The following is a 19,846-nucleotide window of genomic DNA, read 5'->3' as shown; positions in this document are numbered from 1 at the left end:
CAGAAATCTTACCAGTGTTGTAGGAGCAAATCTTAACTCTGGGTCTTCATTGAAGGAGTGTTTTATCCATCTGCTTACAGTAGTGCATTAATTCAAATATTATGCGTTTAACGATGGTCTCAGTATGCGCTCTCCAAACTGAGATATACCTCTTCTAAATGTCAAAGTAGCTGATGTCTAGTTGTAACATCAGTAGTGCAGGAGTTGCGTTCGGGACTAAGAAGGTTCCCCTTGTTCTTTCAGGCGCAAGTTACAACTTCCACACTGAGAGTGGTGTAAAAAAGCTCTGGGAAAAGCTGCTTTAAAAAAAACTGTTGTGGGATTTCGGTAGGAGAATTGATATTGGCATGAAGGCTGTCTGGGGGACTTTTGTTGCCCTTATTCTCCATGCAGGTTTTGCTGTGTAGCTTCACGTCCCTTAAGGGCAGCGCTCTCAACCTCAGTATTTGTATTTGGGTCCCAAGATAATGGAACATCCAGACTTTCATACAAAACTCTCTCCTTCTGCTTTGTCATTGTCTTGGTGCTTAATTTCCATCTATCACTCCTGTTGAATGCATTGGAAGACTGATTCTTAAATTAAGACTTTCTCCCTTGGAATGTAAGACAAATTCCTCTTACGCTTTCTGTTGGTGTGTCCTCCATTTCAACTCATTTTATGAATCTGCTCATGTGCTACACGCAAACTGTAGGTAGGTTACAAATGCCGACTCCTGGAAGTCACTTGGGTTTTAGCTGTAGTGACCCTTTGGATCAGAAGAAACCATTCTGTTTGGGTTCCTCCTGCAGTGTTCATCTCTCTTCTCTCTCTCTCTCCCTCTTTCTCTCTCTTTTTGAGGTATCTAACAGCTTAGCTGACTGATGACTCTCCTCCTCAGCTGAGATACCCCATTTTTGCCCAGGGAAGAGGACTGTTAGAGGTGTGCCTTCTATCTAAATCTTACCCGCTGGCCCCAAGAGCATGGATTGTATCCAGCTTTAGTTGCCCAGCAGTGGGCAGAACAAACTCGTGCATATTCACGCTGTTGAGACAGAAGAGTGTTATTAGCTCCTGGTGCCTCCAAATTTATAAGGCTGACCTCATTTAAACAGTGTGGATTTGAACAGAGCCTCTTCAAAAATCCCAGTATTTAACCTAGCTGTCAGGACTGCACCATTAAATAAATGGGGCCAATCGTCTTGCGTAGCGTTCTGAGTTGAGTTGGCATCCTCCCTGAAGCAGGGACATGGCTACCAGCTGCACCAGGCTGCTTGCTGTCCTGCTTCTGCAGCACCTTTGGCAATTCAAGCGGGTGTCAGGATGTGTTTCTGCATGGTTGCTGGTTTCCAGGCAGGTGAAGCTTGCAGGATTCCAGAAAACTAGCAGGCTGTATCAATATAGGGAGTAAAAATGCACCTGCTGCTAGTTGTGGAGAAGGGGTGATCTTTCCATTTTTCCTCTGAATGCAATGAATAGGATAATTTCATACATCACTTAAATGTCTGTGTGGTTGTTAATTGTAAACTGCAGATCTTGGGTTCTGTACGACTTATCTTGTTAGGAATTCCTATACTTGGTTTCATGCTCTTCCCCTGGCTGGTCAGACACAGGCTGTACTCCGAGGGTGTACTCTGAAATAGGCCGGTGCCAGTGAAGCTGCCACCTCTTCCTTGGTCAAAGGGAATTACTGCCCAGCAGAGCTACTCCAGGAATCCTGTTTGCTGGTTCCATACAGTTTGCACTGCAGCAAATTTTCATTTGGATTTGTCTCTGCACATGGTTCATCGCCCGCACAGAAAGCTAAATATTTATGAAGTAGGGTGTTAGAAATGATTGTTTTCCTATCCAGGCAGCAGCTGGGAGTGCCAAACTTTGCCTTGTACTGACAATACCGTTGCCTAGCTAATCATGGGAACCAGGGATGGGCTTGCTGTGCTGATCATCACACACCGGCAAAAGAGATAATGAGCTGCTGACAAGGATGCATTGGGAATCCGGCCGAGCGTTGCGTTGTGTGAGATACCGTGTGCTGCTCTTTCCTTCCCAAACCAGGACAGTGGATTCCTGTTCCTTAGCACAGTGTCACCTTGCTCTCCAGAGCTCACTGTATTTCCTAGATACAGTTTGAATAGTTTGAGAATGACAAGTCTACACAAAGGGAAGAAAGCACATCTCGGAGAATTCAAATCCTTTGCAAACTAGCCTGGTTTTGTATGCTTGCTCTTAGTGATCTTGAATGGACAATATATTTGAGAGATCAGCTTTAAAGAGTAATTTCTTTTGTGGAGAACGCGAACCTTGGCAGCATGAAAATCAGATATTCACCTAGCTGCGTGCTGCATGGCATCACTTCGCAGCTAGTCTTCTCCATGTTGGGCTTGCCACAGTCTTCATTCTAGTAATGGGGTTGTACTGATGTTTTCGGATGGGATTGCAGGCAGCAGTGTCTTAATGAAAATTTAATTCAGTGTTGTAGCAGACAAGTGCTACTGTTGGGCCTTTCCACATGGCAGGATTTGAAGAAAGAGAGCAGTGCGTTTGCCTATTGCTGCTACCTTCTTCAGGATTGGGGATGGTTTAAGTGAAAAGACATTAAGTGCTATTTATACCTTTCTGGGCATGCATACCCTCCTTGAAAGTTAGGGGTTTTTTGTCTTGCTATCTTGCTCCTGAGCTGTATTGTTATGGTAGAATTGGGGAACTTTTGTTGTAATCCCTCCTTCTCTTCAAATCCCAATTTTGGATATGCCAGCTAGGGGAGGGGGGTTACCCAGATGTCTAAGTCAGTTTGTGTTGACCTGTGCTTTGTCGATTTACTTTTCAAATACTGGTTAAGCCAATGTAGTAAATCGTATTTCAGCTTTGTTGTCATGTATGAATAATTTTGTCACTAATTCCTAGAGCTTGGTCCTCATTTCTTCAGGGGGCTGTACCTGAGCTGTGTAGGTAATACCTCCATGCAGAGGGAGAGGCTGTGCTGCCTAAGTTGTCGGTTCTTGGTACTTAACAGGCTCCACTCTCAATCTTTATTCGACTTTCAGCAAAGCATGCAAGTTTGTGCCCTTGATCCTCTCCAAGCTCATTAATAATGTGAACTGGACACAGGCGTGAAGGAAAAGTCCATCTCGGAACAGATCCCTGCTGGGAAAGCCAGGCTGTGAGCAGCTCTGCATTTAACAAAGCTAATGGAAATTTCCAGGGAGGACTTAGAGAGCTTAGTGACAGCCATAAAAAGGAAGAAAATAAGAACTTGACTAAGTGGACTCCACTGTCCATGACTGATGCAGTGTGGAGAATTGCAATTTTTCACCCTGAAGCCCTGGGCAACAAATGTCCTCCTTCCTGCATCCACATCCAAGTGGCAACATGCTCCATGCAACACAGAGCTTCTACCTTAAGCCTTGGAAAATGTAAAGTGCTTCCAGCATTTCATGTCTAGAGTTTGATGGAGCAAAAGTTAAATGCTTACGTTACCTGAAAAATATTCATTTCTCCAGTGCGAACTCTGCTTCTCTGAAAGGAATAGTCAGGCCTTGATTTGCACATCTCCCGGGAAACGTACTGTGAAAGGCTTGCTAATTTACAAAATTCATGCAATATTTTGCAATGGGAGCTAAAAAACCTTTAGGCTTTCCAAAAAGGGAGATTGCACTGTTTTAAATAGGTGTGGTTAAACCAGTGCAAATCTTTAAGCTTAATTGAAAATTTGATTTCAACCAAGGTAATTGTGGTTGTCACACACATCTTGTTGTGTACTTAAGTTGGTTTAAGGTGCGATTATGTGATCAGGCATGGTCTTAAAACTGGCACTTAACCCATACAATAGCAGCATTTCTTTGATGAAATCTTTGCTTATTAAGAAGGGAAGTGATGATCTTCATATAAAAGATAGTGCCCAACCAGTTCCCTCTGTTAAGTTCAGCTATTTGCTTTCCTCGCTGTACCTTGATGCAGTCTAAAACATCTCTTCTGTAGCCTCAATCAATCATCCAAAGGCTGGAAGACCTAATGGGGAGCAAGCTGGGTATTGGTCTTAGGGCTGTGGAGAGGTCGATGTGGGTTCCAGGTCAGAGAGATGCAGATGCATGCAAAAGAGAACAAAGATCATGCTGAGGGCTTTTATCGCCTGAAGTCTTTTGCAAGAGGTGGAGTTGGGAGAGGGTAAGTTGGTTAGCTGGCCAAGGGAAGAGTCTGCTGAGAGGCAGCAGTGAGGATGCTCCCTGCTGCAGTAGGGAGTGCCAGCTGTTTATTCTGAGCCACTTTTTTTGGCCCTGCAGGGAGACACGCTCAGTCCAGACTAAAAAGCCAGGTTAAAGTGGTGCTGAGGATGTTGAACTCCCATTGTGGCCAAGTCTAGTGACCTTGGCTTAAGCCTGTTCGTCAGTGTTCCCAGAGTCAGCAATGGGAGCAGTGGCAGCAGTTGCTACAGGTCCTCTTTCTGGGAAAGGAAAGCAAAGTCCTCGATTCTCTGGCAGTAAATGAGTAGCTAATAGGACCCTGGCAGTGAAACTCAGTTGATAAATGGCAGCGTTTAAAACCAATGTGCAAAGTCACGTATTAAACGGAATGGCTATTGATTTCACTGTCCAGGGAAAGGTGTGAATTGACAGCGTGGAGTTAGAATGGACTTTCCTGTCCAACAACCTGACTGTGCAGTAGTGAGCCTCTGTGGAATATGTAGGAGCAGGGACAGGAGTTTTTAACTTGGTGTAGTGCATGTCAGCTTGGTACCGTGATGCTTTTGTAGAAGTGAGATGAATCAGACTCAAAGTGTGTGTGCGTGCAGGAGCTGAGCTTTCTGTGTAATACAGGAACACGGTGTTTGGGGGAAGAGAGGAAACACAGTATTGCCAAGTTACATTTTGGCCTAGGCAAAGCTTTGCAGTCTTTTGGTTTCTTGTCTTGGGAGCTGGCAAAGACAAGTGGAGCACAGCATCTTAGCAAGGAATACCAGTCATGTAGGTGGCTGTGTGGACCATGCTTGTACTTCAGAGGGCATGAAGTGTGGAAGGAGAGGGAGGAGAGCATGGGTCAGTTTAGCTCCGTTGTGTAATAGCTGCAGATATCAAGCAACTAGACTTTTTATGGAAATTTTGACTACCAGGTCAGAAAGTCTCGCTTGCCGAAGGAGTGTGCTACTTTGCAGACAGAAAAGTGTGACAGCTAAGTCTCGGTATATTAGGCAGGGGATGGAGCAGCCAGAGGGACTGGCGCGGTTTTAGTGACAGGTTACCATCTGTCAATAAACTCTGAAGCCTTTGTAAATCAGCATCACCCTGGCAGCTGCTTTCATGGGGTATAATGCAGCGCAGGGCTAGCTCAGCACAAAAAAAAAAAGTGATGACTGATTACTTCCTGTAGACTCCACGTGTGGTTTTGTTGACCTAATTTTCTCCAGCGTTCACCCTTGGTCCTGACCTGGGGTGCTGTCGCCCCAGCAGTCTAGCCCCAGGCCTCCAGCACACACAGCTCTCCCATTGCAGCATGTCTGACCTGCAGCATCCTCTAAGCTGGGGTTCCTGCCAGCTCCGCTGAGGCATCTCATTGCAGGGACAACAGCTTTTATTTGTATGTAAAACACCATGTTTGTGCCCGAGCCATAACCAGCTACCAACTACTTGCGCTGAATCCTTCCTTCGGATTATGGGACTACTCTTAGTTCATGCTCTGAGACTGCCTGCGCTCTGATGCAAGTCCAACTCTTCGGACGCAGTTCCCTTCTGTCTGCACAGGACCTTCTTTGTTTTTTGTTGCTTGCCTTGTGGTGACCTCTGCACAGCACTGTTAACTTTCCACCTAGCACCATCAGGTGTCTGCAGTCCAGTAGCCATGGGGTGGTACATAGCACGGATTTGAAACCCCCAGAGCAGCTCACAGGGAGCTGGTGTGTCAGCATGGCATGTCAAAACACTGTACAGAAAGTCTCTTCCATGGTAATGCATCCCATACTGCTTCTGGAGGTGGGACACAGCAGTAGATGGGAGATCTCCATAGTGCCTTGGACTGCACTGTGTGTGCCTGTTCTGACATTTCTGTATGGCACAGAGTAAGTTGGATTTGCTCTTACCCTTTTCCAGTCTAAGAACCGTTGGGCCTTAGAAATAGTGGGAGATGCACTTACAGCATTATGGTTACGGTGGTTTAGATTCTGTGATTGCCCATAGTCTTTAGCAACAAGTGATGGTTAGCCTTGCCTGTTCCTGTGAAGTCATTAGCCAGCCCTGGCTTCGCGTATCTTTTTGGGAAATGCACTGTGAAAGGTTGCTGGAGCATTGGCTGTCCTGTTAAACTTAGTAGCATTAGCTGTAAAATTCAAGTTTTGGACTTTTCAGATGCACATGTAGTTGATCCAGTACAAACTCTTTTGTGAAAACTTATTAAAATATCCTTTACATCTGCCCTTGCTCCACAGTGACTGTCAGTGAGAGGGCTGTATAGAGATTTATTTCTAGGTAGAATGAGAACCATTTGTGAAGAAACTAGATGTCAAATAAGAGCAGTGTTTTACTTAGCATTACCTAGTGCAGGAAATGCTGGCAGGCACCACAGAGAGAATTGGCCTTCCCATTCCAATTCTTTGTTTAGTCACTTGGAGTTAGGGTAACCTGATTTTATACACACAGTTGTACATCTTCATTTCCTGAAAATCTCTCTGCTCCTATTGCTGTGCCTCAGTGCTAATATTGAATTGAAATGAATGGAATATTCCAGAGCAATGTGGATAATACAGCGCTCCGTGTTTGCAAGGCTGTTTATGGTGCTGAGCGCTTTTAACGAAAATGTGAACTGACCTAAATCTGCAGCTTCTGTAGGGCAGGAATCAACCATGTCCTTCGCATTGTGGGGACGTAATGTGTGCTGGCTTCAATAGTGTCCTGTCATGCTAATATTATTTCCTTCTTTGGTGTTTCAAGGGCCTTAAACTCTGGAATTGAGTACCACTGGGACCAGCTGAATGAGAACGTCTTCGCTGTGCATTCCAGCAGCAGGAGCACTGAGCGGCCTGGGTGAGTCTCCTGGGTGTGGGTTAGAGAGACCTGACCCTTTCTGCTGTTTTTGTTACATCTGACAGCACCACTTCTTTGTTCCCTTAGCACTGGCAACTTTAAATACGCACTTTTTATCCCCCTTTGACACTGCCTAGCTGGGTCTCCTGGCCTGCTTCCAGCAAGTGACATTCAGTGCCCAAAAGTGCTGCCCGTGATAGTGAAGTACATCTGTCATCCGTGGCCTCAGTAACATACGTGAGCAAGCTGCGGGAGGAACATGTGGGGCTTGATGCATCAAAAACTACATGCAAAGTAAACGGCCTTTGGAGGGTAACTGAAGAACGGGGTTTTCAGAGATGAGTGCAAATCCATTGGGCAGTCTTGGTGACTGGTTTTCATCCTTTCAGTTTCTGGTCTTGGGACAGTTGTTTCTCAGCAATAAACTCTAAAAATAAAGCTGAATCCCTTGACAGCCCTATTGGCTGCTTCATCCAGTCTGTCCGGCGATGCACACATTAGTTATTCTAAACACGAGGGTGATGCTGCAGTCCCTTGCTTCTTGCCCCCTTACTTCTCAGTAAGCCAGCTGCTCTCAGCAAGAGGGTGGCAGTCTTGTTTCTGAATTGTGAGCTCCAGGATCCCAAGGAAGTTATGAGCTGCTGTACGGGGCAATGTCTGTGCTGTCCTACAGCCTTGGTCTGACTGAGGGTGAAACATCAGCAGTGGAGAGATTCTTTACTCTGCCATGAGAGTGGATATTGCCACTACTCACATTTTTTGACAGCACATGTCAGTCTTGCGTGATTGGCTTAGGAGCAGCTTGAAGGCAGAAATACTGCTCAAGACTGAACTAGCTCAAAGAGAGAGCAAGAAAAGTGCGGCAGGTTTCAAAACCTTATGAAAAAATGCGAATGAGGCAGTCTTTCCTAGAATCTCTTTACCGTTCCCAGCACTTACAGCCAGAGGTCAGTTTTGGAAGGGAAGGAGCATCCAAGCATTGTCAAGATTCAGCTCTTGTAGAGTTGTACACTTCAACTGTTCAATTCTGAGAAGCTAATGAGCCTTGGGGTGGTTCCTGTTGTTTGCTTTTGAGAACAGAGAGTTTCTCTTGTCCGACTGGAACGGGCAGAAATGCCTGCTGGAGTGCATTCATGTGTGATGCTGACAAACTAGGAGGTCCAGAGGAGGGAAGGGATACAGGCTGCGTCCTTGGGAGTGAAAACCGCCCTGCTGACGTGCAGAGGGAGGTTGTGTCTGTGTGTTTATGGTCCTGCGCTGTATGTTGTGTTGCCTGCTCAATTCAGTGACCCTGAGACAGAGGAGTTCTGCAGGCTTAGTGATGCTGCAGGGATATCTATCTATGCCTGTGAGACACGCTGCTTCTGTGGAAGGGTGAGTGGACTGTAAGACTCTCTTGGCTTAAAACTCAAGAGACTAGCCAGCTGAGGCTGGAGGGGGGTGTCTGTGTGTGTGTGTAAATACGTATAGGTCACAATTCCCTCCAGCCCCATCTGCATAGTTGCTAGCAGGTGCCTGGTGGGAGTGGAGGCAAGAAGAGGCTCAGGTGGATGCTTCAATCTTGCTGGGGGTGTTGCCTCCAATGCTCCTGGTCTTATTTGTTTTTCTCTCTTTTCAGAACCAGCAGAGCCACATGGAGGACAGACAGGGACATGGGCCTGATGAATGCCATAGGCCTGCAACCCCGAAACCCCCCCACCTCTGTGACTTCGCAGGGTACCCAGACCTTGGCACCTCAGCTGCAGAATGCCGAGACTCAGACAGAGAGGGAGGTGCAGGAGCCGGAATCCGCCTCTGCAGGGACTGGGGAAGGTAGGAGCTCAAGCAATGATTTATCTGACAGAGCTTACCTGGTGAATGAGGAGTTTCCACATAGGTTCCACATCCTATCAATGCGTTTGGACGCTCCTGTTATCTCTTCAGCAAAGATTTCTCCAGCCTAATTTGCCTGTAGCCAAGTCAAGATGATCAGGAGAGTGAATCTCTGTCCATATGAATAGAGAAGTTGTCTTTTTCACATGCTTTTAGAGGGCAAAACGAACTCTTCTCCAGATCATTGTGTCTCTGTAGAATCAGCTGTACTGGCATCGCTCCTCACAAATCTCCTGAACTCTAACAATCAGTAAGGCTGCAAACTATTAAGAATTATTCTTTCTGTCTCTGTGTTAGAGTTTAGCTTGGTCCTTCAACCTCTGCATCTAAAACCTGTGCAGGCTTCACAAGCTCAGCATCTGGATACAAAATAAAATACTGTAAATCTCTTCTCACAAAGCAGGTATGAGTATCCTGTTTAGTCTGATCGATGAAGGCTGTGATGAGTGTCCACCTCAGCTATTCAAAAATGTCTCTAGTGTTTTCCAGTCCAAGAAAACTTACCAGCATGTAAAGAGCTGGAAGCAGCTGATGTGCGATTCCTACGTGACGATGAAGTCGCTGATCTTTTGAAAGTGGGATGATTTTTTCTAGGCTTCTTGTCTCTATACTGTAGCATTGTGCTTGAATCCAACTCTGAAGGCTTGGCTAGGAAGGAGTTGGGCGGTATGTGCATAGGAAAGACACAGAAAATCAAGGAGACAGTTCTGAAGTTCTTGGTGCGTTATGAACCCGCTTGGCTTTGGGAAGCAGCCCATGACATGCCTGTTTCTGCCTGTATGCTTGCTGGTGCTCTGTCACTCTGAAAGATGCTTTTTGGCATGTGACTCTTCCACAGTTTCTGCTGTGCAGCATCCAGCATGTGTGATAAGGCTTTGTGTTTCTCTGATCTCGGCTCTTCTGTTCAAAGTTAAGTGGCAAATTCCTGACCTGTGGGGTTTCCCATCCGCTTATCTCAGCGGAGCGGAGATTAACCTCTCTGGAAGGTTAGTACAGTTGAGGGCGTGTGAATAAGGCTGGAACGTTGGATGTCTGGACAAATGCTGAACTTGTGGGAACTGTTTCTTCCACTGAATGTGGTATGCAGACTGAGAACAGGGTACAGTGGGGGACCTTCTTGCATCAAGGCCATGATGGCTGATGCTGCAGGCTTGGGGGTCTTCTCTGCTCTGTTAAACCAGTGGAGTTCTCCAGTGCTGCTTCTCTCTGTTGCTGTTCTGCAATCGTCTGAAGGTTTCATTATCTCATTCTTTCTAATTAATCTTGCAATTTTCAGATCTAGATCATGGGTTTTAACTAGACCATTAATGAGATGGGGAAGGGTTGTCCTTTACCAGTGCCTTGGGCAGGGTATCTCTACAAAGAACCAAACGTAGCATTTGGAAGAAAAGGAGTGTAGGTAACAAGCCTAGGACAGAGACTTCTCTTTGTCTCCCTTTCTTGCTTGGAAGAAGATTGGCAGTTTCCACATCTGGTGTGATTTCTGGCTCAGATGCTGACTTATCACATGTCCCCTTGGAAGTGGCCTCGCCTGCAAAATGGGTTGTCACACTCCTGCCTCCTATATAAGGATCTTTAGAGCAAAGGAGTTATTCCAGTACGGATGCATGCGCTGGAGATGAGCCAGGCAGTCTTACCCGGTAGTTGATCGGTTTTTATGCCAGTTGCATCCTTAGTGGTAATTCCTGTGCAAAGGCTCAAGAGCAGCTGAAAACAGGGAACTGTCAAGACGTTGACTATCAGGAGTGTGTAGGATTCAAAAACCCAACTGTAATCCATGACAGAGGAATAGCACAAGGACCTATCATGAAGCAGAAAGACACATTTTCAGCTGCTGTTACCTACACCTCAACCAATTAGCCGGGGACTTGTGGCATCAATGGTCTGGTTCATCCAAGAGTCTTTGTGCTTCACATTACACTTGAGCCCCCTTGCTCTGCTTGTGACGTTCAGGTTACTGTTTCTCCAGTATCATAAACTCTTGTGATGCTCATCCAGTGTGTTCAGGCAGGCTAGATTAGACGCTGTGCTGCTTTTCTGATGGTTAATTTGCCCACTGTATCTACCATAACTCTTTGTCTGTTGAAAGGGAAACAGTGTTTCCTAATAGCGGGATCTAGATGTCAGGGACACAAAGGAAAAAATGTGCTACCACTAACTTGGTGTGTGACCTAGGGCAAATTATTAATCACCTACCAAATGGGAATAAATCTTCCCATAGTACAGTACACCAGGGGCTGTGAAGATTAATTAGTGTTTTGTATGGGGCTTTGAAGATGTAAATCACTATATAAAGGCTTAGCAGTATTATCAGCAGCAGGATGGATAAATCAGATGTGATTCTGAGTAATGTAAAGGAAAGTGTTTTAGTTATCACCTCATCACGAGGGAAAAAACCAAAACAACCCCCTTGAATGTTTCAAAAGAAAAAAAGAAAGAAAAAGAAGGGCTAGTGCTACCTCCAAGAGTGGGTTTCTGTCCTATGTTCTGTCAGCCCCGCTGTTGTGGGGAATTCTGGCTCAGGGCATTTCTTGCAGATATGTGCTTACTGTACAAAAAAAAAGTATGCAGAATTGCATCAGAAATCTAATTAAGCTCCGTGCGGGTATAAATAGTTTCCTTTTCTCATGCAAAGCTCTGCGGGGACTTTGCTGTTCTGATTATCTTTCTACCTCCTTTGGAGGAATGAGTATATGATGACTTTATTAGAAGCAAATCCCTCTAATGTCTGTATCTTTTTGTTGTGCAGCAGTTGATAGCTGCCGTGTGAACTCTGCTCCCAAGCCACACATAAACCAAAGGAAGTTAGAGTTGAGAGAAAACTAGTAGAGGTACCAAGAAATCCCTAAAACAGTATTTCAGCTGTCTCCTACTTTCTTTTAAGCTGACAGACACAGTGGAAATAGTGATGGAGTTGTAACTTTGAGGCAATCTTAATTAGAAACAATCTGTTGGGAGTTTAACTATGGTTTCCCTTGCAAATGGACAGGCATGATGGGGGATGGATCTGTATTCAACTGGCAAATAAATCTCACTTAAAAACCAACAGAAATTCCTAAAGAGATTTAATGGCCCAAAGCTTTAACCTTTAGAAATTGCAATTCCCAGTCCAGAGTGGGTCAGGCTGTGGCTGCCACTTGTTCAGGCTGCTGGATCTGTGGAGTAGGGTGCAAGTGGCAGTAACTGTCAGGGACTGTGGCAGTAACTGTCAGGGACTGCGACAGTGCAAAAGGTGCTGCAGGTTGAGGGAAAGGGACCTTTGCAGAGCTGCAGGACGCTTGTTTGATTGTGTGCCCGTGCTGTTCCCTGGCTATTGGCAGTATATCAATACATCTTTCAGGTAATCCAGTTGTTTAAAAAGAAAAAAATAACCCACACTCAAAAAAAAAAAAAACTTGACGGAAATAACTGAAAAGCAATTGTCATCTTAATTCCTATCATCTACATTGTCTTTGGGGCTTAAAAGTCAAAAGCTAGCTCCGTCCTCATTGTGCAGGTAGGCACATGTTGTGAACTGCTGAAATTGTAGCCATCGGAAGAATTGCTGTCAGCGGACGGCTACTTTGCCTGTCTCTGGGGGAGCAACATATCGACTGCTGTCATGGCATATACAGTTTTTAACCTATTCGGTTGAAGTGTTTCTCACCAGCCAGTCCAAATTTTCGTCATGTCCGACTGCTTTCAGAGGTTGCAGCAGATACTTTTGAGAGGGAAAAGAGTTGTAAAATGAAGGCTTGGGTTTGTGGGATTCAGTCTGTTCAAACTGTTAGTAGTGAAAAGACGGCACATGCAAGTGAAACTTTCCTGGTGTAAGCAAAGCATCCTGAGGATGCCTAAGAGCATGTATAAGCAGAATCAGCATGCCTGCATGTCATGTAACTTATTTCATCTGAGACATTAGGAACGTGTGTCGGGGGGCTGCATGGGCAGGAATACCCTGTCCCCAGCCGAGCCTCACGAATGCTAAAAAGAAGCATGTTGGTTTACGTTAGCTGAACACATTCTTGCAATGCTGTTGTCCTATGCGATGTGATTTTTTTGCGATTAGTGTGGAAATGGGAACCAGGACGCCAGGGATCAGCTTCCAGATCTGCCTCTCATTCTCCAAGTAGAAACGTGGGTAGATCCCTTAGCCTTTCATCTGCCCGTCCATCTGTAAAATGTGCGTCATATGTCCTATAGAACTGCAAATTTTGGTTTCTCTTTAAAGCCCTCTGAAAAGCAGTACCTAAAAAATAGAATCAGGTTCTAGAAGCATGTACTACGCAAGCCTTTACAGTGTGAGCTACTCCAAGTACCTGGCTCTCTTGAGATTAAATTATGGGGGCTACTTTTAAACTCTCATTACAAAAATAAGTTTCACGCATACAAATCACCAAGGTGAGATATTGCTAAGAAATTTGTTACAAGTCAAAGCAGTTGTGTCTTTTCTGAGTTCTGTGGAGTTGTTTGGATTAGCTACCTCAGAAAGGAAGTGTGAACATGCTTTTGAGCTTGCTTGGGAAGAAAAGTAACTGGTAGTATTTCTTCTGGCACTAAGGGAGATGTGATTATTCATAGCTGGTTATGCTGCGCTGTGACCCTCCCTTTCCTATTCTTCTGCAAGGAGTGAATTCATTTAAAAATGCTGATAATTTTATCTTTGAGCATCTGAATTAGTGGGTCAGCTTACACCTCACAGCTATTATTCCATGTTCTCTGAAGACTTAGATATCTCTGCAGTGCTTACTCTTAGTTCTAATTTTGAAGCTTTGTTTGCAAGCATGGCTACTAACTACTGCTGGTTTTAGACAGCGGAAAGCTGAAAATAGGCACAAATTCAAGAGCGGTGTCAGCATATCGCATAGCCACAGAGGAGCCTGATTTCATCCTTGCTTCTGTGGGCTTTGCTCTTTACCAGGTATGTGCCGTCCGTGCCCGAGATAAACAAGTTTTACTCTGTAAGTACTTCAGAGACCACTTCATTTAAGAGTGGAAATGCTCCTGCCTTATGCCCAGCTCTGTTGAAAGTTTGCCAGATGTTTCGCCTTTGTAGTCTTCTGTGTCAAACTCTTGTATTGCTGGAGTAGTGTGGCAGAGGACTTCTAAAGACAGATACATTAGCTAGGGAGTATTTGTTAAATGTTGAAGCCAGTCAGCTAGATGGACAGAAATCCCCTGGTCTTCGGGATAATAACTCAAGAGCAATGTTTTATGTCTGTGTTTGGGATATATGGGGTTTTGGACCTCTGGAAAGGTCACTTCGGTTAGAGTAGAAAAGGTTTGTAGGAATACAGCACTGTGGACACAGCACTAATACTTGTATTGCGGAAGGGAACCACGGGTGATACTTTTCTGTCCTGTCAGGCACAGAACTTGTATCCCTGTCCAGAAAAAGATGGAGGCTGCGTCTCAAGATTGCTTCCTGCTCTGTGATGGATTCTGATACAGGGACAGCCTAGGTGGAGGACGAATTGGCAGGTGTTATGCCTACACTGGTACTTCACCCGCTGGAGCTGGAGCTGGTTAGCTCAGTTTTATAGATCTTGTCTGTAGTGCTCTGTGAGGTTTTTCTATTTTTCTGACCCTAGAAGGTAGGCTTAGAAGAATGAGAGCTTAACATAAAGGATTTTACAGACCCTGGGAGATCAGAATGTAGTTTTGAGCATAAAATGAGAGAAGAGGAATTGCCTTCTCCATATGGAGAATTAGATGTGCTGTCACTGGGTCTATTCCTGCACAAGCTCAGGTTCATCCTCTGGATACGCCTAAACCCTTTGGAGTCTGAAAAAAGTGTCATGAGTATGGGGTTTGTCTCTGTCCTGGTTTTGTTCAGCTGGTGGTGCAGGGAATGGGGCTTGCCCACTGCAGCGAGTTGAAACTTCTAGCAATCTGAGATGTGGGGTTTACGGCATTGCTGTTGTTTTGGGTAAGTCCCTGCGTGCGCACTCTGAACCTCCACCAAATGGAAGTTAGCTTGTTTCACTCGCTCAGTACTAATGTAGTCTGCATTGGCAGCCTGGTAAAAGAACGTGTGTGGGAGTCACCAGGCAGTAGAAACGGGCTGTGCAGCAGCTCAGCTCAAGGCAAATCGCGCAGGAAGCTTTGCTCTGAACCAGTCAGCCGAAGTCATTGTGGAAACCTGAGGGGGGAAAAGGGAGGACAGCCTCCAAAGCAGAGGTGCTTGTTGGCTGCTTGAATGGTGAGGCTGACTTCTGGCCCTTGATGGGCTGTCTTTCTGGAATTTCCCACACTGCTGTATCTCTGTGCCTGTAATCTGAAGGCTCATGACTTGCTGATTTCTACTGTCGCATCAGCCCTTGCCTGTTTTCTGACCAAGCAGCTGCCTCAACTGGAAATTCAGCCATGGCACATGGTAATTAAGGGGCAGGAAAGACAAGGGGGTGCTGTGGCGTACCCTGCCTGCATGGGCTCCTCTGGTGAAGCACATGTTTGAAGTGCTGAGGAGCATTGGCTGGGAATCCTTGCTGGTTCGCTGTTCCAATGCTTCTGTATTGGGCTACTTTATAGTAAGTGATCTGTCAAGAGCACAGTACCTGCTGTTTCAGGACTTGCGTAGACAGGGCTGGCTGCCATGTCTCTAAGCCAGGTTGCACATCTTGGCTTTCTCAAGCTTCCTCTCTGGCTCAGCCAGATGGTTGGTAATAAAGTGCTTACAACTATGGCCTCAGAAGGAAGCAATGACTGAATCCAGAACCATGCTTCTGAAACCTTCCACTTACTTCTGCTCATGATTAATGCTTCAATATCCCCTGGCACACGTGTTTTTCACACCAGAGTTTCCAGTCTAATAGCTGCCTCTGTTCTCAGTCTTCATGCTGGTCAGCCAGGTTCCTAGTTCGCGCATCAGCCACATCCTGAACAGGATTTCTCTGCTCGCGTTGTGGGTCAGGCTCTGCCCAGGGGGTATTCTTGCCCACTCCTCTAGGCTCTGCTCCAGATTCCTATGTGGTTACTGGTGTCTCTGTGGTCTCACTGATGCTCTAACCAAGGAGCTGTGTAATTGCTGTATGTATAGTGGATATAGCAGGCTTACTATATTCCTAGTAGAAAGGGACTTATTCTACTTGTGAAAATTAAATTTGCTCTTAGTATAAATTTGTCCATAGTATTTCTACCGCAGGGCAGTATGTCAGCAGACTTGCTTGAAGATGAAATTAGCCATACCCTATGGTGGAGGAAGCTGGTGGTGTTTGGTGCAAATACCACTGAGGAAAGGGAATAAGCTGTTGCTGACTAACTGCACAACACGTTAACAGCTTTAACTATCTTGCCTTTTTTAAAAAAAAATACCTCTACAGTGGCATGATGGTAGTCTGTGCTGAATACCCCAGTTCTCATGTTGGATACATGATCTCCATCCCGCAGCCACAAGTGGTTTTGTCTTCCTAGTCAGTGTGGCATTTTGGTTTTTATTGTGTTTTAACTCCTGCCTACATCTAGCCTTGTTGACATTTGTGTTCATTTTCTTGGTGCCAGGAGAGCTCATGGCTTTCTCCTCTCCTCTAATCAGCGCTGTGATAGCCTCATGGAGCTGGGAGTGAGATTTATCTCTTTAATAAGAATCGTCTGGATCCCACTGTGGAATGATTCTAGCAGTTTATGATTACAGATGGTTTTCCCCAAACGGTCTGGGTAGGGTTTGTAGCAGAAGGAGGATGCTGGGAAACAGAACTGGGCTGGACTTTCTGCCGTGGGGATTTAATCTCCTACGTGGACTATTTTTTTTGTGAGATTTTGTTCTTCAAAAGTAATCTTCAGCAACCGAGGCATCTGACGATGGTTCCCTCAGGGCTCAGTACAGCCTGACTCGGAGATAGAGTAGGCAAAGACTCTAGATCTTAAGAAATGTTTTTGCATTCCTCAAAAGATACCGGTCAAGGGGAGCAGGAGCCTACACACTTGATCTTTCCTTGATAATAGGTGATGTGGAAGCACAGACTGTGTTCTATAGCTGCTGTCTGCTCTTGGCCAGCTGCCTATGTCCTCCCTGATACTGAGGAGATTGCCATCATGTCATCTGCCTGGGGTGTTCTCAAACAGGTGAAGTAGGAAAGGCCACAGGTGTCTTTAACATTATGGTGAAATGTTTGGTTTATTGCAGTGCAAACTGAGTTTTTTCTTTTTTTTTTTTCTTCCCGCCCTGATGGGACTGGCAGGACTGTCTCTGCAGCTGTGAGAAAACACACTGCCTCTTTGACTCCTCTTTTTTCCCCACCTGTATGGCTAGATAAGAGCTGCTTCTCCAAGACTGGGACATGCAAGTCTGTGAGGGATGCCTGTGGGAGTGGCCAAGATTTTCTTGACAGAGTTCAGTGCCTTTGTTTGGCATTTTACTGGAAGTTACGGAAATAAAATGTTGGGCTCCGTCTGGAGCAAAACCCATCTTCTGTCCCAGCATGTGCGCACTGCGTGATGCATCTACCCAGCATGCTTTCTCTCTGTGTTGTAGTTTGCCTTGCACACCGAAGTTGCTTCTGCTTTCTCTTGCAGGTGAAGGTCCAGAATATGGGGCCAGTGGGGAGGATGCCCTGAGCAGGATCCAAAGGCTGATGGCAGAAGGTGGCATGACTGCCGTGGTCCAGCGGGAGCAGAGCACCACCATGGCATCTATGGGCGGCTTTGGCAACAACATCATTGTGAGCCACCGGATCCACCGCAGCTCTCAGACTGGCGCAGAGTCCACTGGAGCTGAGGGCACATCAGCACAGCAGTCCACCTCACAGCAGCTGGCAGCTGAGCTGGAGGGACGGATCCTTTCAGAGTCTATGCAGCTGTCAGAGCATGGCCTGAGCCCGCGGACAGCCTCTAGCGGGAGTGAAGGACAGAGCGCTGGTGATCTGGACCTGCCAGAGCAGGCCCAGTCCTCCATGGACACTGAGGGACCAATTGAATACAGTGACCTAACTAATAATAACCATCTTCCTGACAGTACCAACTTCTATAGTAATGACAGCACCAGTGGGGAGTCGCGGAACAGGTAGAGATTGAGTCGTGTGTTGGTGCTACCCTTGTACTGCTCAGCAGAGACCTGTACCTCACAGTTGGCCGGGAGCTGGAAGAGTAGGGACACGTGGCTCTGACAGGATGCTAGTGGTTCAGAGGGCTTCTCTGTCCTGGGTGAGTGGGAAGGGATAAGGACTGCAAGGGAAGCCATGGGGAAGAAAGCGTGCTTAACTTCCAACATTCCCACTGCTGAAGAGTTAACAGGAATATGAACCATACTGGCTGCCCATCATGCAGATTTTGAAGCCCCATGGGATCCCCTGAGCTCAGCCCTAACCCTGCAATTCAGTCAGTGTCATCCTTTGTAAAGCTTCTTTCCTTTCCTCTTTCCTGCCCTTTTATGCCCAGGGGCTGATCAGTAGAGTGAAGAAAGGGAAGGGGGCCTGCAGCATCTTTCTGGAGAGAGGCAGTCCTGGTGGGCAAACCTGGGCGTGATGCTCCAGCTCGATTGCTGGAGTGGAGGAGTCTTCCAGGCCAGAGTCCCGCTCCGTGGCACAGCACTGCTCCCCCCTCAGAGTGTGGTGTTCTGAGACCCGTCCTGCCTGCGCTGTGGTCTTTTCTGGGAAGAACTGGGCTTTGCCAAAACCTGCATGGCTCAGGATCTGCTCACAGGCGGGGAATCTTTCCTTTTTAGAGAGTTAGTTTAGTACTTGGCAGGAACCTAAGCAGAGCTGCTGTATAGATGGGTAGAGGGACAGGGGCTACTGCTGTCTAGTCAGCATGCAGTTCACACAAGGATGTTCTAAGCTGTGCCAATATTAACATGAATGAGCCATCCCAGTGCCAGGACTGAGCTGCACCTCCTTGGCAGGGGGCAGGAAATGTCTTTCAGCTCCAGGCCAGGGTGTGAGGTATGGGTCTGTGATGTAAGGTGTTGCATGTGAAATCTTGACCTTGTACATGTAGTTTCTAGTGAAGAAGTCAAGGCTCCGATATTTTGTTTTTAGTCTCAAATGTGATTTTCCTTTTCGTTTGTAACTCTCCATCCCTAGCAGGCTTGTGGAGGAAGGACGGGAGAGCGTGAGTGCTAACGAGGGAAACACCAAAGATCAATGTCATTAAAATATGACAAACCCTTGCTTGACCTACTGTCTTCATTTGTGTGATGGTTGTCTCTGTGTTCGGTCTTGGGATAGGTACATCCAGCTCAGAAGCTCAAGGTAGCTTACTAATGTCAGATGATGACCACTCCCTTCCCAGGAGGAAAGCACGCTCAGCCTTTGAGTTGGAAGCCCAAGACTGGGCAACAGGGAGGAGCAAATTGACTGCAAATCGCCTTTTAACCCGTCTGGAGATGAGCAGGCACTTCTGCGTTTCCCATCATTCAAGTACTGCAGTAGGGAGAAAGAGGAGCGTTTCTCCTATCCCGCTTAAAAAGGTATGTCAAGATGCAGCACTGTCTATCTTAGGCAAGCAGAGGGTGGTCTGTCTTGCTGACCTCAAAGCAGAAAAGGGGTGCAGCATCTGGCTGTTCTGGATAAAGGAATGCGTGCCCCAGTGTTCCCACTCTGCAGTGAGGGATGCTTCCCCGGCTGTCTGAGCACCTGCCGGCAGCTGCCGTGCTCCTGCCCGGCTCCTCTAGACTCTGCGCTGCAAAGATACTACAATAAATAAGGCTGTCATTAGGCAGCAGTCAAGCTCCCAGTCAGAAGAGTCTGTTAGAGAACATTAAGCAAATCTTCTCTTAAATCACAGCCTGGAAATGAACCTTAAATCAAATCAGCTGCTGCCAGGCCTCATTGCGGAGTGTTAATGAGGCTCTAAAACCTGCCCTGAGCCAACCACATCCCTGATCTGACAGCAGAGCAGCCTGAAAAACGGGATTCCCTTGTGTGGTGAGGAGGGTTTCATGCATCCCTGTATTGCCTCAGTGTGGGGTGGCCTGAGGATGTGCTGGCACTTGGGAGCCGGAGGAGCTATGTCTCAGCTGAAGACTTGGGCAGACAGGGCGGTGCAGGTCTAGGCAGAGCTGTTTACTGCT

The 19,846-nt window shown here is 46.4% G+C and overlaps 1 protein-coding gene across 5 annotated transcripts in view; it reads left to right on the top strand.

Annotated features, from left to right (window-relative positions):
• Positions 1–18,943, top strand: part of AMBRA1 (autophagy and beclin 1 regulator 1) — a 124,820-nt gene extending 105,877 nt beyond the window's left edge. For all 5 annotated transcript variants that reach the window (XM_059819261.1, XM_059819260.1, XM_059819259.1 and 2 more), the window contains 3 exons: positions 6,895–6,987; positions 8,606–8,799; positions 17,353–18,943. In XM_059819261.1, coding sequence (XP_059675244.1) covers positions 6,895–6,987; positions 8,606–8,799; positions 17,353–17,843 — 778 coding nt within the window. In that variant the 3' untranslated portion in view covers positions 17,844–18,943. The remainder of the gene's footprint in view (positions 1–6,894; positions 6,988–8,605; positions 8,800–17,352) is intronic.
• The last annotated feature ends 903 nt before the right edge of the window (positions 18,944–19,846 follow it).

Source organism: Gavia stellata, chromosome 7, assembly GCF_030936135.1.
Source record: "Gavia stellata isolate bGavSte3 chromosome 7, bGavSte3.hap2, whole genome shotgun sequence".
NCBI classification, from domain to species: Eukaryota; Metazoa; Chordata; class Aves; order Gaviiformes; family Gaviidae; genus Gavia; species Gavia stellata.
This window is presented reverse-complemented; position numbering and strand designations above follow the sequence as displayed.